The 26,969-nt window shown below is 46.6% G+C and overlaps 4 protein-coding genes across 5 annotated transcripts; all 4 read left to right on the top strand.

Annotated features, from left to right (window-relative positions):
* Positions 1–6,854: 6,854 nt before the first annotated feature.
* LOC144089558 (myc target protein 1 homolog) lies at positions 6,855–8,533 on the top strand. The gene is made up of 3 exons (XM_077620532.1): positions 6,855–7,326; positions 7,843–8,284; positions 8,378–8,533. Exons 1-3 carry the CDS (start codon positions 7,272–7,274, stop codon positions 8,385–8,387), a joined length of 507 nt encoding a protein of 168 aa, XP_077476658.1. The 5' UTR covers positions 6,855–7,271; the 3' UTR covers positions 8,388–8,533.
* A 570-nt stretch (positions 8,534–9,103) lies between these two features.
* LOC144089557 (sphingosine-1-phosphate phosphatase 1-like) lies at positions 9,104–13,587 on the top strand. Its single transcript, XM_077620531.1, has 3 exons — positions 9,104–9,922; positions 11,733–11,822; positions 12,031–13,587. Exons 1-3 carry the CDS (start codon positions 9,374–9,376, stop codon positions 12,514–12,516), a joined length of 1,125 nt encoding a protein of 374 aa, XP_077476657.1. The 5' UTR covers positions 9,104–9,373; the 3' UTR covers positions 12,517–13,587.
* Positions 13,588–14,303: 716 nt separating this feature from the next.
* On the top strand, positions 14,304–16,269 carry wdr89 (WD repeat domain 89). Its single transcript, XM_077621113.1, has 3 exons — positions 14,304–14,456; positions 14,891–15,290; positions 15,375–16,269. The coding sequence occupies exons 2-3, from the start codon at positions 14,907–14,909 to the stop codon at positions 16,071–16,073; spliced, it is 1,083 nt and encodes a 360-aa protein (XP_077477239.1). The 5' UTR covers positions 14,304–14,456; positions 14,891–14,906; the 3' UTR covers positions 16,074–16,269.
* Positions 16,270–17,102: 833 nt separating this feature from the next.
* LOC144090329 (serine/threonine-protein phosphatase 2A 56 kDa regulatory subunit epsilon isoform) lies at positions 17,103–25,699 on the top strand. 2 transcript variants are annotated; one of them, XM_077621748.1, is made up of 13 exons: positions 17,103–17,668; positions 21,224–21,384; positions 22,683–22,879; positions 22,953–23,054; positions 23,132–23,224; positions 23,320–23,450; positions 23,530–23,589; positions 23,657–23,765; positions 23,863–23,916; positions 23,982–24,152; positions 24,232–24,359; positions 24,440–24,541; positions 25,249–25,699. In XM_077621748.1, the coding sequence occupies exons 1-13, from the start codon at positions 17,640–17,642 to the stop codon at positions 25,346–25,348; spliced, it is 1,437 nt and encodes a 478-aa protein (XP_077477874.1). In that variant the 5' UTR covers positions 17,103–17,639; the 3' UTR covers positions 25,349–25,699. The 2 variants fall into 2 exon arrangements, with proteins under 2 accessions (XP_077477874.1, XP_077477873.1); XM_077621747.1 differs by lacking the exon at positions 17,103–17,668 and adding an exon at positions 19,343–20,388.
* Positions 25,700–26,969: the final 1,270 nt, after the last annotated feature.

Here is a 26,969-nt window from a genome sequence, read left to right as displayed (position 1 = left end):
GGTGGCTTCAAAGTGTAAGTGTGGACGTTAGTAGGGTGTAAAATCTGGGATTTACCTACTAAGAGTAGTTCCATTAGTAGGGTGTAAAATCTGGGATTTACCTACTACAATAATGTGGAACTACTCGTGGCTCGATACGGTGTAAAATCTGGGATTTACGTATCAAAGTGGAAGCGGTGTGTGTGAAAACTAAAATTAAAACTAAAATTGTTCTGCATAAAAAGTGTTTGGGACACGCACGGGTGGATTTCCAGAATGGATTTCAAGATGGCGATGATGGGAGGTCTGATAGTGGTCTTGGGTTTCTCTCAGGTTGTCCAAGTAGACGAATGGAATGCAGAATGGAGTTTGGAGAGGATGTGTGTGTATGTGCGGATGCGTAATGTGGGGGGTTGCCTTTGTCTGCCGAAATGGGTCGAGAGGCATGGTTTCTGTCCCAATTTGAAGGATGTAGAAGATCTGGTGAAGGGTTGTGAAGGTGTGAGGAAGGTTTGAACATAGAAAGGGAATTATGAATAGAAAAGATTTTGGTAAAGCATGAAGAAAAGAGTTTTGTAAGTGAATAGAAAGGATTTTTGTAAATGAGCTGAAGGAGAAAAAGGAGTGTTGAGAGAGGGCTTGGGAGAGAAGCGCGTGTGTGCGTGTGTGCGTTTTGAAAGGGAGTTGGAGAAATAATTTTGTACGTTGAAAGGAAATTTACATGTACGGGTCAAAAGCGTTTGTCCGTAGCATTGAGAAAAAAGAAAAGAAAAAAAAATGAAAAAAGAACTGACGTCACAGCTAGGGCAGAATTTAAAAAAATGGAAGAAGGAGTGAAATGAAAGATGAGCAGTTGGAAGCATGGCCTGGTGCAGGCGGGGGGAGGCACCTTTCCCCTTTGCTCTCAGGGAGGAGGCGTGATATATGATCCTTCTTAGAGATGTGGCACTAACCCCCCCCCCCTCTGGTGAGGGTAGAAAGTTCAGGGCGGGGGAGGTTTTTGGCCTGGATTGGTGGACGGAGCGGCGCGCTTAACATGAGACAGCAGGTACGAATGAGCGGCTATTGTCAAGGGTCTTCCAGAACCTATGTAAATTCTAAACAGGAGAAGAGAGAGCAATCCGTCCAGATATTCCAAGCTATGGTGCGGCACGATCTGGTCGGTTAAGTGGTGGACACTGTGGTCATGGGCGTGGTTTTCTCTGGTGGCCGGGGAAGAAGGTACTCATGAGAAGGCCAACAAGGCAAGGCAACTGTTTTATATATGGCGGTATGAGACACGGGCACATGATTGTCCCAGCCAACAGCAGCAACCACAACAACCGTTCCCACGGCAACCCAAGCACAGCAGTATGGCCCATTACAGCAACAGCGGCCTACGCGCGGAGGAGGACAAGGCACTGGCGGACCATGGCGGCCCACAGCAGCCGGCCCAGTCACCTGGACAATATTACCAGGGCGGAGAATTTGATGGGAAGAATGGCCGCAAAGTGACTTTATTCCGTGATCACAACCAACATGAACATGTGGACAATGGGGGACAATCTATAGGTCACGTTTTGAGCCTGAAACTTCGGCCACTGGGGGGACTTGTCCGTATATCACCGGTGGAAATCATTCATTGACTCGCTCGGGCTGTACCATTAACCTATGGATGATTTTAATTGGACATTGTTTTGCTGTTTTCAGAAGGTTCCGGAACACCCTGGCAGTTGAAAGAATGCTTTGGCTCTGTTTCCTGGTCATGGGGCTCGCCGGCTCGGTCCTCTGGTCACGACCAGCACCCCCTTCACAGATGCGAACACCCCTCACCCAAAGATAAAAAGAGAGGGGGGCCGCCCATAGCTGTTTTTTATCACCTAGAGCTGGGGGAGAAGGAGAGGCCCCACCAGCCCAGCCCAAGGCCCCCTCCCTCTGCGCAAACAGGGAGAGATGGAGAAATGGAGAGAGCGAGATAGTTGACAGTATGGGGATATATTAGTGACAAATTATGGGTCCTCTATTAGACATGGAAATTTATAATTAGGAAATGGCTAAGTGGAAGGTTAGTTTCTCAAAATTTTAATTGGGGTAAGAGTGAGCTACAAAAATGGTTCTTATATTAAATAAACACAAGCTTGGAGCAGAATAGCAATTCAACAAGTGCAATTTAGCTATTTTAAAAAAAAGAGAGGGATTTGCGATTTAGACTTAAGGATTAGGAATCATCCAAATTATTAATGATATCAAACGTGAAGACAATGCAGAAATGGCATTTATCCAAATTATTAGGTTAATTTAGAGAAAATAATTAATTTAGGATAGGCATGATTTCTCTGAGATGGATTAAAGAATCATACATATTCAGTGCACGGGATATGTATCTTGTTTTGCCCATCAGCAGATGAAATATGCTTTAGCGTGAGTCGTAAGAATGAATGACTATGAGAATATCTCGGATTGCATTAGCATCGAACAGTTGATGTCAACCAAATGACGTTAACCTATTTCTTTTGAGAATGATTAGGCTGATAGGACAGCAAAATGGAGGTAAGCTGCCAAGAAGCCCAGACGTGGGATGGCGCTCTTCACCAGTGATAGAAAAAATTTGCAGACCACTGATGTCTGAAAATGAGTGTGAGCGTGAATGGTTTTGTTTGTCTTTTTGTGTTTTTGATTGGCCGACCACCGAGATATGATCAATCGGTTAGGTATCAAGGTGGAAAATGATTTAGCAAATTGGAATCGATTTCAGAATTCGCCAATAAGCCGTTTCACGGATGGCAACGACAAATTATGGAAAAATATTTCGTCCAAGGAAATTTTTAATGAAAAAGCAGCAGTACTCCAAATGTGAAATTTGAAGTGGAGAAACAAATCTGCTATGCGAAATTTGGGAGCACTGGAAAAAACAAAGGCAGTGCATGATATGAAATTCCAAAGTACTATTGATTTATAGTGATGATGGCATCCAAATTGTGTTAATAGAAACATTGACTGTATTGACAAGAGTTTCCATGTTTAGTTCCGGAAAAATATGGAAATCCAATTTGGTGGAATGTACCAGATGCCATTATTCACTACACGATTGGAACAGGAGGATGAGGCTAATCATATGTCTGCATAAAAGAAAAAACGTTAAAGAAACGCATTAATTTTGGGTTGGCGAAGGGAGATGGTGTTTCTTAACAGGAATCATGGAGAGCACGCGTGAGCAACCCAGGATAAGAGTGTCCGTGCAAGATCCACCTGATGCAATGTAAGAAGGTTCTCTTAGTTGAAACGATTGAGGAGACAGGTAAGATAAACTTTTTGACGTAATCAGACGTAATGGCAAGTACTCCAATATTGATTGGAAAGAACTTTTATATTGGTTTTTTGTCTCCATAAAAAAAAAAAAAAAAAAAGGGTGAAAGCGTTTCAATTGAGACCAAACCTTCTTACAGATTTTTAAAGTAAACAATTAGAGAGAAAGAGAATGGATAGAAATATAACTGGATTTTAATTTTATGCCTGAATATTGGAAAAGATTGATTAAGAAAGTTTTATAGGAGATGATTGGCAAACTCCAAAGACAATAGAATGTTACATTGGATAAAAAGACTACTACACTGGGATATTTGGAATTTCAGACAACTGAGTTTACTATGCAACGCGATACACATTATTGAATGAATTGGGACTTGGTTAATATGCATTTTAAAAGTAATGAGTTTTAATTGGAAACTAAAGGACAAAAGTGGTACCATCACTCACAGTTGCGCCCGGCCCCAGACTTTGTGCCCGCCAATGGTGAGCTTAAAGGTTGACCGCCCGGACGGGCGGGTCAAGAGAGGGAATGTGACGATGGCAAGAATTGGATCAAAGTTGGACTCAAAATTGGACTCAAAAGTGTCTGAACAAAGACGCAAATGTTTAACATTATTGACTATTTTGCTTGCTGGCGTGTGCTTTGTGTGGACTATGTTGATGGTGCAGGATGACGGAAGGAATGGAGTGAAAGGAGAACAAGTGATGGTGTATCATTCCTGGAATGGAACGGTATGGTATGAAGCAGAGCGAGATGGTGGTAAGACGCTGACACAGACACAACAATTACTGCTAAATCTGAAGTGTAAACAATCGACACAGGTGAACGTTTGGGTGACAATTTTGAACTGGACTCAACAATGGCTTGATTTGTTAATGGAAAAGAGAAAGCCCATTTTTGACACCAATGTTGCACAACAAAATTTCACCTGCCTAAATTTAAATGGGACTGGCCCTGGGATTGGAAAAATCCAGGAGTCATGGTGTAATGAAAATGTGTCTTTGCAGCAGGAATCCCTCTCGCTCATGCTGATGTTTGGATGTGGTGTGAAGAGAAAGTGTAGTACGATAGGCTTTCCTCCAATGCCTCAGGTAAGTGCGCCATAGTAACGCTGATCATGACAATTAAGTGTGACAGCATTGGACATGGAGACCCAACAATGCGTCTCCTGACGGTCGTCTTGCCGGGGCATTGGAGGGTCTGCGCACGCGGAGTAACAAAATGACCAGAGTTAATTTTTTACTGATTTTTACGAGAATTAATTTTTTACTGATTTTTTACTAGAATGAAATCTTATACTGATTTTTAGTTTTCTACTGATTTTTTAATTATTTACTGATTTTTAGCTTATGGTCATTGATTTTAGCTCGTGTCTAACAATAAACAAGGTATTTGAGTGATGACCTCAGTAGTCTGAGGTCATGAGAGGGAATGAAGGAATAATAGTTTAAAACCTTAAGGTGTTTCATTAGATATTGCTGCATTCTGTGTGTGAGATTGTAAAGTGCTGAGCATATGAACAAGGCAGAATGTTGAGTGGAATGCGAAGGTCACAAGCAGAGGATGTGGGAGTAGGACTCAATAGATTGCAGATGTGTGGGGGGTTGCAAGATTTCACTGTGTGCAGGTACCAATAAGACGAAGGCAGTTGCTGGAAGCGGAAAAGTACAAACTGGGCGGGAACCGCGAGAATCTTCAAGAAAGAAGGACCAGTGGCCAGGAGGCCTGCGTTGTTGTGTCATTTGCATATTGTGGACTATAACTAAGTTTGTGGGCGGCTCGGAGAAGGAGAGAGAACGACGACGACGACTGGTGGCAACATGCGTCTGCTTGGACAGGCTGAGAGGGCCCCTGAGCCACAAATTTATGTCTTGAGATTTGTATGATAGAAATAAATCCACCTGTGTGTGAGAATGTCGGCTTCCTGATATCTCTATATCGCAGAACGAGCGCGCAAATTGTTGGAATGAGTGAAAGTCGGGTAAGGTTACAAATTGGAGTCAGATTATTAACTTAACTTTAATATAAGTACAAATTCTATACCCAACAGTACGACCACAGCTCTTCGACATAAATACACACTTTTTAGTTCTAACAAATGTGTAACTCGTTAAACATGAATATAAATTAGAAAGTAATTGTATAATTTGATAATTACGATATATTTCGAGCTTATTCTGCTTTTTAAAATTCAACTGGAGGCTGACTTCTCCATCTGGCAACCCCCCTCACACACTTAAAACCAATAGATCAGCAAAAAGCGTAAAGATCGATCCCGCCGGATCGATCCAAATGTGTTGGAGGGGGGTGGGCGTGGAAAACAGATGCCACCCAGGAGGGGATTTGGGGGCAACGATTTTCATGACTAAGCAAAAAAAAAACAAAGTAGCCGGCAACCACAAAAGGTCAAACACGACGATGTCACGGGCGCTTCCGGTTCCCTACAAAATCCAAACCAGTCGATGGTATCGTCCTGTCCCGGGATGCTGTCGGTAACAAAGATGGTGGCAGGTGCACAACTCGATGTATAGAAAAGAGAACTATGTTGGACGACAACCTCAGTTGCATCCGTTTTTTTTAAAGGAGAAGTTGCGGGCGAGCTTCAAAGTTTTTGCGTAAACGTTGACAAAAGCACGACGGCGAAGTAAATAAAGGAGTATAAAGTCGAAAAAAGTGTTTTCTCTTACCGTGTTTTGCAGGGGCTTTTTCCGCTGACTGGCTCGTGCCAACTTAGTTTCACGGCGGAACTGGGTGCGTGTTGCCTGCCGGGTTGCCCTGGAAACGCGGTCGCTCGGAGGAAAAGAAAAAAGTGAGAAGAGGAGGTGGAGGAAACTACAAAATACACGGCCGCGCTTCTCCAAAAAACGCTCTACCAATAGACAAACAACCAAAAAAAACAGAGTGACCGTGTGCAAACTTAAAGGGAAGATAGATTATGCACATGCTTTGAAAATGCTGATTTTGGGATCGATTTTGTGTCATTTCAGGCGCTTCATACAGAAAAAAAAGATATATATCCTGCAAAGTTTGCAAACTTAACTTTACTGTGATTCATTCATTCATTTCCATTCTGCTTATCTTAACAAGGGGGTGCCGGAGCCAATCCCAGCCAATTGTGGGAAGTAGGGAGATAGTATAATCCATTTGCTGCCAAGTGGATTTGACGTCTACCAGTTATGAATTCATTCAAATTCAATGATTGTCCGCCACACAACCGTGTTTTTTCTTTTTTTTTTTCTTTTTTTTTATAGCAAACTCCGCAACTGGTGGCCATCTTGGGTAGGGTGACCATCCGTTGGAAAATAGCTCCTGAAAAGTACACGTCATGAAGAATTGGCACGCTCAGTATACTAGCTGATGCGATTACATAATCTTGTAACATATCCAGGGGGCGGAGTTTAGGGTGGGGGTCTGGGTTCCGGGCCCCCAAGCGGCGCAGTTTGCTGGCATAAGGGGGCGTGGTTGAGTGAGGGGCAAGTCTAAAAGAAACACTATTCAAATGTGAAGATATCTCAGATAAGGCTTAAAATTGGAGAAAATTACATTCACCATTTGGCCAGTTGTAGGAGTCGTAAGGGTTGATTCCCTAGCCACCATTCGTCCACAGGTGCCCGTTCATACTCATCACACCCGGTTCACATTCACATTTGTTCCGCCACTGGCCGTATCGATAGCGATATTGTAGCTTTTAACGATGACCACATTGGTGTCTAAATTCTGAGAGCCCTTTTTTTTCGTTTAAGCTTGGGAAAAGCGGAAAAGGAGCAACAATGGGAGGAAATCCCCACAGAGGCCCGATACCTCGCGTACTTCCCGCCAACTTTTTCTCTCTGAGGACTAGCATTCACGTCCCCGTTCTGATGAAAAAGAATCGGGGATTGAAGGGGAAGAGTCGAAGTTAGCGGGCGAGACGGCGGCGTCCATTGAGATATTGACATTTGAAAAGAGGGGAAGGAAGCGAGACCCCCTTCGTGGACGGTCGGCAGCTGGCGGGAGATTCTCGATGGCGCACAATCAAACGCAGCCTCTTTTGGAAATATTCAAATCTTTCCACGCGGGTGAGTGAGTGTTTTGGCTGAGATTTAGAAAGGAATAGAATGTATTAATGTGGTTTTAGTGCGGGAAAAGAAAGAAAATGAGGAAAACTATCGTCTCTGACGTGGGCCACATTCAGTTTTTTTGTATTTCTTCAGCAAATCATCAAGTATTCGATTAATCTAGTTTGATAAACAAATTGTTGTTCAGAGATGTTGACCTAGAAATTGCTATCCATGTTTAATTGCTAGTTTTTATTTTGTACATTTAGGGGGGTATGACTTTTCTCATGTGGGCCACACAAAATGGCACCTGGATAAGACGTCCCTGTTTTAAAATAACTGCAGGTAAAATTGCAATGCTTGATGAAATATTTCAAATATTATAATAATAATGCGTTGTGGTATGAGGGAGGAAATCCACACACAGATCGAGTTCGATTGGCTTTTTGGGCACAAAATATTAGCTTTTATTCTTCCAAAAACAGCATTTGGCTTGTTGAGATGTGAAAACAACGGAAGCTTTTCCCGTTCCGGCAGGCGACCTGATCCTGGCCTTCTGCTTGTCAGCGCTGGCGGGCTTGATCCTGGGCGCGCTGCTCTACGTCCTCCTGACCTGGGCGTCCCGGCGTCGCGAAGCCCGCCGATCCCGGCGCTCCCGGGTCCTGCCGGAGCAGGAACCGGAGGCCGACCGCGTCACCTTCATCGGCGTCTACCGCCGACCCTCCCCGGAGCCGCCCCCGGACGGCAAAGCGGATTCCCGCACGTCTACCTTTCGACCGCCGAGCCGGAAAAACGCTCCGGCCGAAGATTCGTCCGATTCGGTTGCGGACAAGCGGCGCTCCTTCTGGCTCGGGGGGAACGGACTCAGGGGGTTCCTGCCCTCGCAGACCCCACCGCCCACCTACAACAGCGTCGTTCAGGATGACCGAGAGTCGCCCGCTCACGTCGAACATGAAGACTTTGACTTCACAGAAAAGTTGTAGGTTAGGGGTGCTCAACTCTTGTCGTTGGGGGTCCCTGTCACCACCAATACACCTGAATCACATAATTGATAATTGATCATTTGATTCAGGTGTGCTTAGAGGAGGGAGATATGGAAAACAGAGTTTGCTAGCGTTGGGCCCTGACCTCTCACCCCCAAAGGGTAAGAAGAGTATATTTGAGTACATGGTAAGTTGTACAAAAATGACACAATTTAAAGGTTTTCAAATAATAATTAAAAAAAAGAATGCCCAGCATTTGCCTTTGTGAAAACAATGATTTATTTGAACAGTTCTTTTTTGACGTTTCTCTGCGTCAGGTGACTTATTTCTCAGTGTTGGGATATCAGGTCAATATGACTAGATGTTGTGAGTTTAAGGAGACAGACGTCGTCACTCGTCGGGCATTTTTCAGTCGGGGCTCACATATAACAATGAATTAAAGCACACATCGAAATATCTATACATTTCAATTGATTTTCAAACTACGTAATTTATCATATACAATTTGTCATAAACGAAACGGAAACTTTCCGTCCGCTACATTAGAGCCAACCAGGGACGTTTTCCGACGCAAGATGGCTGCCGATCACTTACGCCACCGACTCTACTCTTCAAAATCTATAAGGTACTGTCTCCGCTTCAGCGCCCCAGTATTTGGCACCTTCATGAACATCAGAACATTTCTCCTTAAAGTTGGTGACGCCCACAGGAACATAATGAAAGCTTCCATAACACTAGTAAAACTTGTCCTACGCCATTATCAATATCTTGAATGTCGTTTGGGTTGTGATAACTTCTGTTCATGTGAATTAAAGAGCTCAAACTCGAGCTCAAGTTGCCGAAGTCGGTTCTTCCTAACGGTACCGGAAGGCATCCGGGGAGGCGTGTTCCCTTCACGCTTTGGCGTGTGTCACATGACATCCTTGCTTCTCTCGGACTTGGGACTCCTTAAACTCAGTAGCTTCCTTCCTTTCCCATTCTTTTTTTTTACCTCCCTTGTCATCGCTTAGCACAGCTAGCTCATGCTAACGATAGCCAGGTGTTTGGAGGTGGAACTCCCACCTCGCTAGTCGGCGTCCGTCGAAATGGAGAAGCGCAACCCACCCAGCCTGGGGCAGCTCTTCCGCTTCCTCCAGGATCCCCATCTCGTCGCCCGCTTCCAGCACATTTGCGGGGTACGTGCCATCATTCCCGGCGGGGAGACCTCCGCGCTCGGGAAACGGGGATCGGACTCCATCGATCGCAACGGCTCGGTCAGGACCACCAAGCCGCTCCGCAAGAACTCCCTGACGGGCGACGCGGGTCAGGAGTTCGTGGTGGAGAATCGCTTTCTTTACTACTTGTTCACCTTCGGCACCGAGCTGGGCAATGAACTCTTCTACCTCAGCTTCTTTCCGTTCCTGGTGTGGAACGCGGACCCCGCGGTGGGCCGACGGTTGATCATGCTGTGGGTGTGGGTCATGTATTTGGGTCAATGCACCAAAGACCTCCTGGGCTGGTCGCGACCGGCGTCCCCGCCGGTCGTAAAGGTGGAGGTCCTGTACGACTCCGAGTACAGTATGCCCTCCACCCACGCCATGTCCGCCACTGCCATTCCCTTCGCGCTCTTCTTCCTCACCTTCGGACGTTGGCAGGTATGTTTTCCTTCCTCTACAAATTGGTTGAAAAGTCTAGGGATGTCAATGGTCACTCCGTTAAGTGCTCATCGTATTTTCTCGCATCTAAACCTATAAGCCGCACCCTTAAAATTGCCTTCAAATGGTCGAATTTCACAATTTCTCGCGTATAAGCCGCCCCCTGATTCACCTCCATATTTGTGGTTTTAATAGGGAGTACAAATGTGTTACTTTGAAGGGAAAATCTTAAGAAAAATCATTGCACGTGGTATTTCTATATGAATCAAAAGCAAATTATTAGGGTCAATATCATAAGGACGTTAATAATTCATCCAGTAGTGGTTGTCTTCTTACTGCAAAACAGGAAATAACCAACAAATAGCACATGTTCATTTGCCAACATCTACTGTAATAAGCAGTAGACTTGATTCAGTCATAATTTTTTTTTGCTTACAAATACGGCTTATATGTGAGAAAATACGGTAAATTGCTGATTTTTATGATACGTTTTATAATGGTGAATAAAGTGATTTGGCCCTCATGAGATGCAGGTGGCATGAATGGGGCCTGCGAAGCAAACTGAGTTGGACACCCCCGCCACATGACCGTTATCGGAGTATCCGATTTGGTCCTGAGATCGGATCGGATCCTGACAACTTTTGCATGGAAACCCAGAGCGCACCCGGTCATTTACCCTGCGTGCGGGTGAACTTGGACCTCGTAAAGTGTGCATCGTCGTGGTGGTAAATGATCAGACTTTGTCCTTAGGCTGCTCACTACCTCGTTTCCGCTTCCGTGTTCTCCCGGCGAACGTCGCCTGAAAGGACGTGTCGGAGCAGAGCCGGAATGTTAGCTTGGCGTTTTCTCCTCACGGGAAACCAAACTCGCCCTACTTGCCCGCACACAAGTGAAAACAAAAGGCGCTGAGATCAAGTGATCACCTTTCAAATGGCCTACCACCACAAACCCGTTTTTTCATCATTGACTACCGTATTTTCTCACATAGGAGCCATATTTGTAACTCTAAATCTTAATCAAGGGCACTTTCTATACTCTTAATCACCAGTAGATATCGGCAAAGTAACTTTTACTATTTGTTGGTTATTTTCTGGTTTGCAGTAAGAAAACAACTATTACTGGATGAATTAATTCCTTATGATATTAACCCTAATAATGTGCTTTTTATTTATACAGTATCTCAGAAATGGCACGTGCGATAATTTTTCTCAAAATTTTCCCTTCAAAGTAAAACATTTGTACTCCCTATTAAAACCAAAATAAATGAAGAGATTTTCATTCAAAATTCCATTTCAAATTGAACGCAAAGTAAGGCCACATAGAGCTAGCAAGAGCATGTGGAACTAGCTAACTCGTCCGAAACTAACTAGTGGGGGGTGCTGGAGCCTATCCCAGCTGACTTCAGGCCAGAGGTGGGGGACACCCTGAATTGGTGACCAGCCAATCGCAGGGCAGAAGGAGACTGACAACCATTTAGCCATAGCTAGGGATAATTTAGCGTATAATTAGCCTAGCATGCATGTTTTTGGAATGTGGGAGGAAACCAGAGTACCCGGGGAAAACCCATGCAGGCCTGGGGAAAACATGCAAACTCCACACTAGTGGACCAACCTGGATTTGAACCCAGTTTTCCCACTGTGAGGCCGACGCGCTAACCGCTGTGCCGCCCTCTAGTGGAAAATGAGAAGATAAAAAACGTAATTAGGAGGTACACTAACGGAGACCTATTTTCCACTTGAAAAATGGTTAATTGTATATAAGTGATTTTTGGTTGGTTGATTTTTCAAGAGATGGCGTTTGTGTTCCACAGTACTCGTTTTGGCTGGGCTTGGCGGCGGCGGCGTGCTGGTGCCTGCTGGTCTGCCTCAGCCGCATCTACGTGGGCATGCACTCGCTTCTGGTAAGACATTTTATCCTGCGAGAAATCTTTTCAATGATGACTTTCTTATCAAGCCAAAAATTGTTGCTTTCTCACTTCCTGGAAAATACCGCAAGACTTCTTCCTTTTTACGACGGAGGCGTTAAAGTCGTTTTGACCGCGGGGTGTCGTCGATAAGGAAGAAAAAATACAACAATCGGTCATTTTCATCCAATTCTTCTTCCCGCAGGATGTGATGGTGGGCGTGGCCTACAGCGCGGTGATGCTCCCGCTATTGCTGCCGGCGCTGGACGCCGTGGACGAGCTGGTGGCGTCCAGCGGCTACGCGGCGGCGACGGTGGCGGCCGTCCACGCCGCCCTGGGCCTGCTCTCCTCCAAGCTGGACGGCTGGAGCACGTCGCGGGCCGACACGGCGCAGATCCTGGGCTCGGGCGCCGGCGTGGCCCTGGGAACGCGCGCCGAGCGCCTGCTGGGCCTCCTGCCCGCCGACGGCCCATCCGCCGGGGGCCCGCCCACCGCCGCGTTGCGCTGGCTGGCCGGCGTGCCGGTGCTGCTGGCCACCCGGGCGCTGACCAAGTCGCTGCTGGCGGCGACGCTGCGCCGGTTCCGGCGCCCCCGGGCCGAGATTCCCTGCCGCTACCTGGTCTACGGCGCCGTGGGGTTCAACGTGCTTTTCCTGGCGCCGCTAGTTTTCCGCCTGCTGCGGCTGTCCTGAAAGCGGGGGCTTCGGATTACGCCGGCCGGCGCTGTAAGGTGACCCGCTTTCTTTGGAGATTGCGGATTGATTTTTTTTTTTCCCAAAGACTGTTAGCCACGCCCCTTGCAATCACCCAATCTGTTCTGTCTATTCATGATCTCTACATTTTTTTAGCGTGTTCAGGTAGTGGTTTTGGAACTATTTTCTCTTTTGATTTACAAAAAAATAATACTGTCGAAGAGGCTCTATCGCCCTTTATTGACTTTTTCCTCCACTTTTAGTATGAGGAAAATGATTTTTTGGGGGGGAGATGTATGATTCTTTGTTATTACAAAATTGGGTGAGAGATGTCGCACTTAATTGCCTTTTTTTAATGAAAAAGTGCTTTTTTGTACCTTTTTGCCAATGTTATCAACCACTTCATTTCAATCTGTGTTTGTATGTATGGATGTTTGGGAGTTTTTTTTTTTTAAATCCTGACAGGAAGTGATGGTATTTTTAACACTGTAAAAAAAAAAACTACTTTTTTACGTGCACTTTAGTGGATCGAGAAAAAAGGCACCTTCACTGCACTCAGGTTTTGATCTAAGGGGACATGTTGGGAGTCCAAAATTCAGGAAAAGCACATTTTTACTGTTCTCAGTCAAGGGGATCTTGAAGGACAGAAATCCAAAGACCACTTGGAGCTAACTGTTGGTGTTGGTTTCTTCAAGTCATTCCGTGATTAGCAAACACACGAGCCTTATTGATAGATGAACCAAAAATTGGAATGAAGGTAAAAAATCATCTGTAATCTTAAGAATGGAATTTTGCATTTGGGAGCTTTTTTTCACTTGGAAAACCTCCACAGCAAATTTAATCAAAATGTGCATCATTATTAGAAACTGGATGCCATTTGGCGACGGTAGGCTAGCTCATTTGGAATTCGGTCCAAAAGTACTTATTTCATTTTGTAGAAATGTTATTGTTTTGGGATAAATTTTGCATTGAAAGTTTCTTTTTTTTATTCTGTGATAAAAAAAATCAAAATGAGAATATTCACTTTTTTTGTAAATATATTTTTAAATAAAAACATTCGTAGATTTTTCATTTGTATGTTATTTTTTTATAATCATTTTTAGATTTGATTTAAAGGTAAGTCATTTTTTTGCATTTTATTAAAAAAAAATTGCACAATGGAAATGTTCTCAGTTGTAATTTAGCTACTCCTACTATTAATGATTTATTACGAATAAGCGAGGTCAATGTATGAAATATATGACTTTGACTTGATTTATAGATAATAATTTACAGGCCAAAGTTCATTTTGAAGCATATCTATCCACTAAAGAACGGTACTTATTCGATGTGGCGGAACCTTTGTTTTTACCCGGACTGGAATGCGTGCAACACACTCACGCCATGCTCTGCCGTAGATACGACATATTCAACGGGCACCAGCGTAGTCGTTTGTCGGCCATTTTGCCTCAGTGCCATTCCATAAAAATCATATGTGAATGACGTGTGTGCTTTTAAATTGTGTTAATTTACTGCGTTTTCAGAGAGCTGTTTACCCCCCAAACGTCAGATAAACAATAATTTAACTTCAAATTAAAGAATAATGATAGTTTTTTTACATCCAGTTGGAGTTACAGCCACGTTTACATTGTTTGTCAAACACCAATTCATTTGTAATCTTTTAAGAATTTACTAAATGTACCTTACTCTTGTAGGGGATAGGACTGTTTTATTCCGTTACAGATAAGATGGCCATAAAAGAGTTGCGACGCAAGATGGCCGACATTATCTTACGCTGCCGCCTTTGCCGTAGAGACCTAGCCTTTTAAATGATTACTGTGCAATGTGCAGTTCGCTTTTACATCAGCTTTTGTTGTTGATGTCTCTGGAATTGAAATTTAGTTGCCGTTTTTGTTGTCATCTTTCGTTATTTTTATCTCCATCTCCAGCAAGACATTGAGGTAGTTGAGTTACATCTCCTAATTTTAGAAATGTATTTCCAGCAACAGACTGGTCAAAACAAGCTACGTTTAGAAGTATATGGTATATGTTTTTTTCTACATTACAAAGTAAACAAATGTACATATGAAAATAACAGTAACAGACGCTAAATCCTTTTCATGTCATCCTCTATTGTTGTTCCGTCCTATGTTTTGACATAAACAAATTATATAGACAATATCAATAATAGCCATTCAGCACTTGGACAGCTAATGTCCTTGTTTATTTATTTACACTTTTCTAGTTTCAAGTATACTAATTTTGACTTAAAATGACGGGTTAAATAAGCTACATTTCATTCTTGCGTTAGCAACAGTGTCATATTTTGTCATATACGCTTTATAAATTGGATTTGCCTCACATTTTATGTTATATATTTCTTTTATTTTTTCAGATCAGGTGATGCTGGAATGGAGAAATTCACCCGCCTGTCACTGGCCACTAGCTGCATTTCCGACGACGATCATTCCTACGTGTTGGACGTGGCGCTGTCTCCCGGGGGCGGGACGGAAACGGCGACGGCGCGCTGCGACCGCTCACTACGGCTGCACGACGAGGCCACGCTGCGTCCCGTGGGCGAGTATCGAGGGCACGGCGGGCGCGTGTGCGGCCTGACCTTTGCCCGGGCGCGCCCCGGCCTCCTCTACTCGGCTTCGGCCGACGGGACGGTCCGCGGCTGGGACGTCCGCCGCCCGGGGACGGACGCTGTCCAGCTTTTCCGCGGCGACCCGTCGCACGTCTTCTGCAGCTTCGATTTGAGCTGCGGCGACACGTTGCTCTGCGCCGGCACGTCGGTACGGTAGGCTCGGTTCTGTCCTTTTTTTTAAACCGACAGTGACCGAATAACCGATCGCTGTCTATTTTTGCTTTGCGGTCAGCTGGACGGCGAAGACAGCTTTTTAGTGTTCTGGGACAGCAGGAAGGCCGGCGCGCCGCCGCTGGGCGTCTACTCCGAGTCGCACGCTGATGACGTCACGCAGGTTCGCTTCCACCCGCGCGATAAGGACCGGATGGCGTCGGGCGGAGCCGACGGCCTGGTCAACGTCTTTGACCTGCGGCGAGCCTCTGAGGACGAAGCGCTCCTGCGCACGTGCGACGCCAAGTCCTCGGTGGCCGCCGTTTGCTGGGGCGGCCACCACGGAGAGCGACTGCTCTGCCTCACGGACGACGAGGGCTTGCGCCTCTGGGATCTGGACGCGGAGCGGGCGGACGCCCTCGTGGATCGTCCCAACGCCTCGACCGAGGCGCCGGATGGGCGGAGCCTCGACTACATGCTGGGCGGGGCCGGTCTGGAGGGGCGGCCCCAGCTGCTGGTGGCGGGCGGGGACCGGGACGGCAACGTTCTGCTGATGGAGTGCGACGGCGACGGGTTGCGGCAGCTCGGGAGTCTGCGCGGGGGGCACGCCGCCACCGTCAGGTGCTTTGCCTGGGACGAGGCCCGAGGGGCGCTCTTCACCGGCGGAGAGGACGGGCGCCTCTCGCTGTGGAAAGTGGACCGTGGCAAAAGTTCCTCTGCCCTCAAACTCAAATCTGGAACTCTCAAAAAAAACAAACGCGCCAACCAGTCGCCATACTGATCAACAAATGCCTATTTGCATTATACTTATTGACGCACGATAGCGCATCCTCGACGTGAACTTGGCGACTGCCGATGTCGGAGGTCCTATACATTTTGATTGGAAAAGATTGGACATCTATTATTGTCAATAGCATGTTTGATTTGTTTTTATTATTGCCGAGTGAAAATAAGTGGTGATTCCATATGAATGGTGATTGTGAATGGTGTGCATTCGATGTTTATTGTTATAAATGGAAGCTAAAAGTTAATTTTGGGTCACTTTCTTGTATTAATTTTGGGGCATCCCAGGATCCCTTCCTGCACGATTTGGATCACATTCTGCAGATCTACAGCTTACTTTCTACAAAATGTATTAGGGTGTCTAAAATCATGGCTGTATTTTTTTATGACAAGTAATTTCTATTTTGCATATATACAGTTAATATATCGCACCGTTTATGACAAACCAAGCCGCTTTCAATGTACACTTTTCACTGTAATATCTATATTTAGCGAACGGCTCCGACCCAAAATGCCGGACCGAACACGACGCTCGTCAGAATCACACATCTAGCTTCCCATAGGCATGATATCGATGCGAGGAATGCTTGTGCCACTGTCATGCACGTGAATGACGTCAGCGTGTTCCTTGCTTTCATCTGGCGGCTAATGCTCAGTTTTGCGAGGCTAGCATTAGCCGACTAGCCTGTCGCTCTTAGGCCGAGCGTGTGGAGGCCGGGTCGCCCAACAAAAGCGTGGAAAGACAGACGCTCTTGACACGTTTGTTTCAAACGTTCCGGCACAACAAGCAACTTGCCGTCCGACCCCGGTGCCTCGTTGCCCCTTTCTGTCTCGGCTAGTTCGCCGCTACCCAGCCGACTCCTTGGTCTAACCGAGATGACGGCGTCAGAGCCCGGCCCCGCCCGAGCCTCTGACTGACGTGTCTCCCACTCCAATGGCGAGGACGCTGGTCGCAGACCCCAGCCAATGAGGGTGGCGCTACGTCCCCGGGGCCCCGCCTACCGAACACATTACTGTGCTTGTGTTATGTGTGCGGTGTGGTGTTGACAATAGGTGACAAGAAGAAGCAGCAACAGCAGCAGCCCGTATTGGAGAGGAGAACACCCGCAGCCGGACACGAGCATCCGCAGCGCCGCCGTCACGATTCCGGGAACCCGAGCCAAGGGGAAGGGGGAATGGAATAGCGCTCGCTGGCCCTTCTTTCTTGGTGGGAGTTTGAGGACGGGAAGAGCCTAGATTGTGCCACCCGCCGCCTGGGAGCCGAGGCTGTCCGCACCGAGCTGGAGGTAGTCCCCCCCTCCCCGCACTTAGCCGCCCCCACCCCCAGGGCCCGCTAGATTTGCAAACATAGGAGAACTCTTCGCCGCTGGATCAAGGTAAAGTAGCCCCCGTCCTCCACCCCCTCCCGTTGGAACTAACAGCGGCTTGTCGGGACTCGGGACGGCGCGTCCAGCCTGGCCTTGAGTCGCCCCCCCAACCCCCGAGCCAGCCAAAGCCACCGTCAGTGTGTCGGCTCTCTCGCTAGCAGCATTAGCTCCGCTCAGCCTCGGTTTTTGCATCTGGGATGATGGGTGACCGTCCGAACCCGCCCAGGTAAAGTCTTCCGGCTTAATAGAATCCAACTGACTCGATTGTGCGTTATAGCCTATTTGTCACCGTTTGCGTTTTGTGTGTTGCCTTTGCTTTGCCGAGGACGTCGACGGGCTAACGGCTAGTTTAGCTCCAGTTCGAGGCTAACCCGCTGCGGCTAGCTAGCGGGTTAGCCGCTTAGTTTTCAGGTTCGGCTCGCGCGATGGGCGCCGCCAGCCAGCAGAATGTTCGCCTCTCGGGTGTCATTCGCTGTCACTCTTCCTAATCAAAGCTTGGGACGTGCGCTTCCCAACCGAATGCTCCGCCGAGAGACACGGGAAGCTAACCGTGCTAGTCGGCTAGCTGTCAAGCCTAGAAGGGAAGGGAACGAACAGGCCCCAAAGCGGCCGGAAAGAGCCCAACTGGCTGGAGTCTTCTCGTCCTACATGTGGACGTTACGTGCCTCAAAAGTGTAAAAATGACACCATTTGAGTTATATTGTCTTTTTGCACTTTATCTTGTAAGTTTGGCCCGAGCACTCATTGGAATAGATCAACAGCAATGCTTAGGGGAATACGGCTAGGCTAGGGTGTATATGCTCGCTCGTTGACTATGTTGCAGGTATGCACGCTTTATGGTTTTTGACAGTTAAGATGTTCCACGAGAGCAGGACGAAAGACAAGATTTGACCAAAATGACAAAACTGTCAATTCAATTCGGATGATTGTATACGTAGTTATCGTTTACTGCTATGTCTAATGTCTCTAGAGTAAAACTTGGCCACTTTGTAGTTGTGTTGTACCGATTTTTGGGGGTTTGATACCGATTCTGAAAGCTGGTTGTGTTAAAAATATTTTTGTATTATTAAATGACTGGTTAGTCACTCGGTTGTAAAGTCGTTGTTACCATAGCTTTCTCAAGGACGGCTTAACTCATTGTCTGCCATTGACGGCGCTCTATGTCCAATCCATTTCAAGTGTAATGTGGAAACGAACAGCATTGGAGGGAAGGTGCTAAATTTAAAAAACAGTTTAGCGCCCATTTTCTGTAGTTTTAGTGACTTAGCTCCACGACATTGGGCAATTTGCGTCCTTCAACCCAATTGCTAGCTCGTATCTGTCAATAAAATAGTTTGAAATCACAGGTAAAGAGTGATAAGGCTAATTGCTTTGCCAGGAAGCTAACGCCGAAGTCTGGCGGCAAGTGTAAACGTCAGATGTCAACATTTTACGACTGGGATAGCCACTCTTAAGTTCCCCTGCCAACTGTATCTGAGTAATACATGCTAGCCAATTGGAAATAATAACACAGGTAACATTTGTTGCAATATTTATACTTATTTATTATTAATGATCGTATGTCAACTTAATGTGCAGCAGTTTTCAAAGTCAAAACTACTAGTCACGTGTAATAGTAGATGATTAGATATCTTTCCTTTTGAGCAAGATTTTATATGCTTCACTTTACAGTGGATGGTTTTAGGTTGCAGCACTACTTGATACAGTTACAATTTTTGCTAATTAATTAACAATGTAATAAATTGTGATATAAAATGGCCCACGTCTACACTGCATTATTAGATCATAATGTTATTGATTGATTATAAGCCATTGATTAGTGAGGATAGTTAGCAACGCCATTTTGTTTGTTGGCGCTACAGGCAAACGGAAACCACTAAACTTAACTTCCCCCCCCAAAGAAATATTGAAATGGTGCGGATGATGCTTTGATTTTGGAGCAAAGTGAAAGCGTGGAACATCAAATCCTCAAATCAGCTTTCAGGACTAACAATTAAGCTCATCCTACTTGGACTTTGTTTAACCTTCAAACATTCCAAATCCTCTCAATTGGACAGCACGCCTCGGAGATGTTTATTTATTTTTGCTGAGGAATGCAATTGTGGCCATGTCTTCTTAATTGGAAATCAGACTACACAAATATTTGAATCCACGGCAAAATATTGAGTGGTATCTCAAGTCAGGAATTCAATTTTGGGGGGCATTGACCAAGACGTGATGTTTACTTTTAGTCTATTTCTGGGTCACTTCCTGTTGATTGTCAAGGCAATTAGACTCTTGTTTGTTTGTGTGACTGTGTTGGAAATGTATGGGGACATTTTTGTCCAATTTTGGCGCAGTTGCACTTTTCCCCTACCAAAAAATAGATGATCACTTGATGATTTTGGACAAGATTGTCGTTAATATTTGGAACTTTTCCCCAGTGGGAATCGGTCAATTGGATTTGGGGGACAATCGGAATTAAATACTTTTTCGGAGAGGCGATGAAATAAAAACATGGCGGACATTTGCAAACGCTTTCGGTGGTACAGGGAACGTCATTTTTTCAAATTTTCGTCGTTTTCGTTGATTTTAAGCGCAACGTGAAGGTTAGCGTCTTGCTTCTTTTCCTGGCGTAATCCCTGGCTCCTCCCTCCCTCCCTCGCTTCCTCCCTCGCCCCCCCCCCTCCCTCTTTCCCTCTTTCCCTGTAAGCTGGTGTGATGTCATCAGTCTGCTTATGTAAGAGCGACCAGAGGAGGAAAAGCTTCCTGCGGCGGCGGTGGCGGCGGCAGTGCCGTGCCTTCTTTTTTTCCTCCTTCCTTTTCTTCCTTCCTTCCTGCCTTCCGTCCTCCTTTTTCCTTCCTTCCTCCGCTCGCTCGCCCGCTGTGGTTATCGCCGCTCGGTGTCCGTTGCGACGGCGACAGACTGATGGTGGTGCACGGGGAGGGCGCCGCCCCTCCGCACAGGTGAGGGGGGAAAAAGAAGCAAAAAAAAGACGGCGCTTTTTTTTTGCGCGTGACGACGGACTAGAAGCGGCGCTCGAGTCCGGTCGGGCCCGTCTGGAACCCAGTCAAAATGGCCGCCGCCACCGTCATTGATCACGGTTCATTGTCTCCTCCCGGGCCGGTCGGCCGGACGGGGAGAAGACCCGTCGTCGCGGCGATAGCTCGGGATCTTTGAACGGCCGGTCGGGCCTCTCTCGCCGTCACCTGCTAATCCCGTGATGTTACGTCGGTTTTGACTGGTCGTCCCGTCCGCCAAAACAACGGCTTTGGACATTTACTGCTCATAAACTGGTTTATATCGCAAACCTTTGAACTGATTGGTCACCGTCAGTTAGAGAAAAACGTTTAGTCCATTAGAAGGAGGAGGGTTGGCGGTGAATCACACAATTTTCATTTGCTGAGCACTTTTTTTCCCTCTCTCCTCATTGGCTGCCATGTCGGACGGAGTCTGTTATTGTCAATAGCACCGAAAAACTAGCTAGCGTAGCTTATGCTAATGTCACTTTCCAGCAATGTGTTGGCGAAAATGATTCGTGACTTAAAAAAATGGCACGCATTCTTATTTTCTAACCCTTTTAACAGCAAATATTATACACTTGATTTACTTTGGAGCGCATGCCAAATGGATTTGGCCGCCGCGCCGTGAGTTGGACACCTGCGATCGGACGAACGGGATTACTTGTACTAACTGGGGGAAGGGAGTGCTGACATTTTTGCAGCCGCCTGATGTCGGCCCAGACGTTTGACTGCTGTTTTAAGGTCCTGTGTTTTTGTTTTTTTTATTTACTCCCGGCAGGGCGATGTCCTCGGCAGCCACAGCGCCCCCTTCCGTGGACAAAGTGGACGGATTTTCCCGAAAGTCCGTCCGGAAGGCCAAGCAGAAGCGCTCGCAGAGCTCTTCCCAGTTCCGCTCGCAGGGCAAGCCCATCGAGCTGACGCCCTTGCCGCTGCTCAAGGGTAAGTCGACCCTTTGTTAGAAGAAAATCGTCTTTTTTTTAAATGTTGACTTTGCGGTATTTTAGTCACGCACGCCGTTAGCACGGAAAGAGCGATTTAGCAGCAACAACATTTGGAATAGGCCATTTTAGTTAAGATGGACAGATTGTAGAAAAAATCATATGTTCCTCCAATGAACAAATTGGACGTCTAGTGCCGTCAATGGCAACCAACGACTTAACCGAGACTAGTAGAATACGTCGGCCTATTGCATTGTTTCTCATTTATTTTCAGACATTTCACGCCCCTTACACAACTCTTTAAGATTGTAAAAAAATGAAGAAAATAAGTATTGAACAACAATTAAGATTAAATTCAACATTTGTAGCTATTTTATCTGCAACAAAAGAGACCTAAAGTGTGTCCATTCTTTTTGTTGCTTATGTTTGTTAATGACGTCGCACTGTTTGTTTTTAATGAGCGCGTCACTGTCCTCTACTGGCTCCATGCGCAATTACACTTTAATCTAGTAAAAAAAAAAGTATGTTTTTCTAAATGAGATGCTCTCAGGCATTGCTTCAACACCCACCTGGCATCTCTGGTCTGGCGGAAAGTTTTGCTAGCGACCCGTCCGTTCCTTAAATCATTTTCAAACGATAATTGGATTCTCACCGCGAGCGTGTCGATGACCCGGCAGTGTGTGTATATATATATATAGCACGGCCATATATCCTCGCACGCCAAGCGCCCAATATTTAAACGGATGATTCCTCCAGCGAGTTCAGATGTCGCGTCTGTACCTTGCGACCTTTGGACTCCAACGCTATTTCCGGTAAAGAGGCGAGGGACCCGTGTCCGGGCCACCCAGTGGATTAAAAGTAGCGCTCTGAATTTAACGGTCACAATGTCGGAGGAGTGCCCCCCCCTCCCTTATTCGCCAGAAACCCGAGCTACGGGGTGTCCCTTTACATATTTCTAGCGAGGCTTGCCACGAGCGAACCGCGACGGGAGCCCAGGCGTCCGAATCCGGGAGGGACGGGAGCCACGGCGTCGGGGTGGGTGTCGGACCAGTGTGCCCGCCGTTAAAGTTAGCCCGCGGCCTCGTTGATCACGCGCATTTAAAATGGCAGCCAGGCGCTTCGAGGTAGCCAGCAACTTTTCCAATAGCTTCGAGTGACGTGCCTGCTTTTGGGGGGATTGATTTTTTTTGCCGTACATTCATTTCCTTGTGTTGCCTTGTCTTTCCTTTCCTCCTCTTTTTCCCGGTCTTCTTCTTTCTTGGTCCGGTCTGGTCCACGCCTTCGCGCCCCCCTCGGCAGACGTGCCGCCCCCGGAGCAGCCGGAGCTGTTCCTGAAGAAGCTGCAGCAGTGCTGCACCGTCTTCGACTTCATGGACACGCTGTCGGACCTGAAGATGAAGGAGTACAAGCGCTCCACGCTCAACGAGCTGGTGGACTACGTGACCGTCAGCCGCGGCTACCTGACCGAGCAGGCCTACCCGGAAGTGGTCAAAATGGTGAGCTTGGCGTTGGCGCTGAGCGGCGCCTAAGGCCACATCCCAACTCATTTTGCCACCTCTGTCTGGGCAGGTGTCTCACAACATCTTCCGGACCCTCCCGCCCAGTGACAGCAACGAGTTTGACCCCGAAGAGGACGAGCCCACGCTGGAAGCGTCCTGGCCTCACCTACAGGTTGTACCCGAGCGGACGACGACGACGACGCCAGGGGCGGGGCGTTGAGAATGAACTTGTCTTTTCCCCTTCCTCAGTTGGTCTACGAGTTCTTCATCCGTTTCTTGGAGAGTCAGGAGTTCCAGCCCAGCATTGCCAAAAAGTACATAGACCAGAAGTTCGTCCTACAGGTGTTCCTCGCCGGCCGCGCCTCTTCTCTCCGCCTCCTCTTTTTGACGGACGAGGCTGACTTTGCCCCGCCCCCTCTCCCCCTTCCCTCCCCCAGCTCCTGGAGCTGTTTGACAGCGAGGACCCTCGGGAGCGAGACTACCTGAAGACGGTTCTGCATAGAATCTACGGCAAATTCCTGGGACTGAGGGCTTTTATACGAAAACAGATCAATAATATTTTTTTACGGTCAGCGCCGTCTCCCGACCGACCGATCGGCCAATGGACGCCGACCTTTTGCGTTCATCTTTGTCTCCCTCCGCCGCAGTTTTGTGTATGAGACGGAGCACTTCAACGGGGTGGCGGAGTTGCTGGAGATCCTGGGCAGGTACGGCGACGCAGCATCCGCCGCCATTATGCCACGCCCCCCTAACCATTGTCTTTTCGCCACGCAGTATAATCAATGGTTTTGCGCTGCCGCTGAAGGCAGAGCATAAACAGTTTCTGGTCAAGGTGTTGATCCCGCTGCACACGGTCCGCAGTCTGTCGCTCTTTCACGCGCAGGTACGGCCCCAATTCCCGATGGCTCCGCCCACGGCTTCCCAATTCTCAAAGGCCCCGCCCACAGCTTCCCAAAAATTACTTTTTTTTTTCTCTGCAGTTGGCGTATTGCATTGTACAGTTCCTAGAGAAAGACCCCACATTAACGGAGCCCGTGAGTACCCCCGCGCGCACCTTTTTAGCGAGGGCCGTGGGTGAATTTTGCGGAAATGCGTCCAGGTCATCCGAGGATTGCTGAAGTTCTGGCCCAAAACGTGCAGTCAAAAAGAGGTGATGTTCCTGGGCGAGCTGGAGGAGATCCTGGACGTGATCGAGCCCACCCAGTTTGTCAAGATCCAGGAGCCCCTCTTTAAACAGATCTCCAGATGCGTGTCCAGCCCGCACTTCCAGGTCGGTCGGTCGGTCGGTCGGTCGGTCAGTCGCCGCACGGCGAGCCGGCGACGGTCACGCCCCGCCTTTGTCCCCGCAGGTGGCGGAGCGAGCGCTCTACTACTGGAACAACGAGTACATCATGAGCCTCATCGAGGAGAACTCCAGTGTCATCCTGCCCATCATGTTTGCCAGCCTCTACCGCATCTCCAAAGAACACTGGAATCAGTGAGAAAGCCGCCAGCGGACGTTCCGACGTCGACGCCGGCGCCCGCGCTCGCGCTCAACTTGTCGTTTCCCGTCCTCAGGGCCATCGTGGCGCTGGTCTACAATGTGCTGAAGGCCTTCATGGAGATGAACAGCACCTTGTTCGATGAACTCACCTCCACTTACAAGTCGGACCGTCAGCGGTAAGGAACTTTTAAGTTGAGCCTAGCGCTCGCCGAATGGGCGGCCGTTCTTTGGAAATAAATGTTCATCAAAATTAGATGCATTAGAACAGGGGTAGGGAACCTATGGCTCAGGAGCCATATGTGGCTCTTCTGATGGGTACATGTGGCTCTTTGATAACCTGTGAGGTAAAATGTGTATTTAAACTGCTGCTGACAGAGCCGAGTCCCGAATGCACCAATAGGAGGGTCACGTCGGCACTATGGCGCTCACACTTCCTCTAACATCAATCATCTTTTTTTTTTCTTTCATTAGACTTTTCTGCATGCATATTTTCATTGATTAGCAACTGGGTAACGGTGTTGTCAAAAGGATTCATTTATAGTACTTTAAAAGTGGTAAAATTACCCCCCAAAAATCACATCTCATTTTCACATTTTTACTCTTAAATTTAGAGTATGGCTCTCAAGGAATAAAATTTGAAAATAGGAATTGTTTATGGCTCTCTGTGTCAAAAAGGTTCCCGACCCCTGCATTAGAAGATAGAAGTGACGATTTACTTTATTTAGTCGACATTTCAATTGAACAAAATGAATGTCCTTTTGCATGGAAAGTCATTATCTCCAGACAATAAAGCGGAAGGAAGGAAGGAAGGAAGGAAGGAAGGTGGGGATGGGGAGAAGGTGCTTGCCAAAAGCAAAATGGAAGTTTTTTTTTTGTTATCCAGGGAGAAGAAGAAGGAGAAGGAGCGCGAAGAACTGTGGAAGAAGCTGGAGGACTTGGAGCTGAAGCGAGGCCTAAGGAGCGACGGCATCATCCCCACTTAACGTCTTCTGCCGACCGACCCCGGCGTCAGCCAACCCCGGCCACCCCCCCAAACTCCCATCCGAGATCTTCACCACCTTCCCCGGAAAAAAAAAAGCGTCCGCAGCAGTTTGGACGGGCCCGCCCGTCGCCGGTCTCTCTTCATTGTTTTTCTTTTTCTTCTCTTTTTTTTTTCTTTCTTGTGTTTGTGCGATTACTTTACAATAGATTCATCACCATGTCTGTTTTAATGCTTTCGACACTGTAAATAATTATTTTTTTCTTTTTTCCCTTCAACTGATATTATTGCAAACAGACGGGAAAAAAAACCTAAACAAAAATAATAATAAAAGGAAGAAACAAATAGAAAAGGAGACTGCTGTGTGTGTCAAATGAGTACAACAGCGCTTGTATAAAACTACAAAAAGATAGAAAATAAGCAAGACAGAAAAACAGGCCATATATCAAATACAATTTACACGAGCACAATATTAACGGAAAGGTAGCCATTTTTTTGTGCGAAAATTTGAGCGTCGCATTTAATGTGACGTAAATGATAGCCATGCTAGTTAGCAACGATAGGTCCCAAGAGCGGCCATAGCATATGCTAGCTAATAGATTACGCTAGCTAGTAGCTGGGTGCAGTCAGTATATACGTGATGTCTATGACGGTAAGCCACATCCAACATGGCGGCAACGCGTAATGTCTCCTTGACCTAATAAACCTCTATTATGTGTTGCTCTCTGACTGAACACACCAGAAACGTTTTAAATTTAATTGCGTTCATCCATTCCGGAAAACAAACATTTCAATAACATGACTGACTTAAAAAAACATGAATTTCACAAAAACTACAGAGATGAGAGTAAGTACAATTCATTGCTTTCCATCATTGGACGAGATATGTATGAAGACTGACCTCGTGTGGCTGCTTTTATTTTAATTGATGACGTTAGATTTATTCATCCCGTAACTCGGGAAATTCATGATAAAAATAAGGAGCATTTCATTTTCATATGGGAGTTGTTACTGTCTCCTTTAGTTTTCATTTTACTTATTTATATATTACATATTATGTGATGTTTCATGTCTTTGCTTAATAATAATAATAATAATAATAATAATAATAATAATAATAATAATAATAAGCATTCTAGCCATAATGCAGTCTACCTCCAATTAGTTTATCACCTGTGAACATCCAATCAATTTGTAGTAAGAGGGCTGCCCATGGCAACAAATGCGTCAAACAAATTTGAACAATTATAAGATGTTTTCATTTTCTCTCTGTCAGCTGATGCCTAACCGTGTTGCTACAAGTCATTTATTTTATTATATAATTCATATGTTGACATCAACATGAATATTGTTATTTACACCATGTGTGCATACCCATGTTCATCCATTCATTTTCAACACCGCTTGTCCTCACAAGGGTCGCGAGGGGTGCTGGAGCCTATCCCAGGTAACTATGGGCGGGGGACACCCTGAATCGATGGCCAGCCAATCGCAGGGCACCAGGAGAAAACGGACAACCAATCATAGCTAGGGGCAATTTAGCGCGATCAACTAGTTTAGCATGCATGTTTTTGGGATGTGGTAGTAACATGCAAACTCCACCCAGTGTGGACCCACCTGGGATC

This window comes from Stigmatopora argus, chromosome 15 (assembly GCF_051989625.1).
Source record: "Stigmatopora argus isolate UIUO_Sarg chromosome 15, RoL_Sarg_1.0, whole genome shotgun sequence".
Classification (NCBI taxonomy): Eukaryota; Metazoa; Chordata; class Actinopteri; order Syngnathiformes; family Syngnathidae; genus Stigmatopora; species Stigmatopora argus.
The sequence above is the reverse complement of the archived record's forward strand: the minus strand, read 5'-3'. Positions and strand labels throughout refer to the sequence as shown.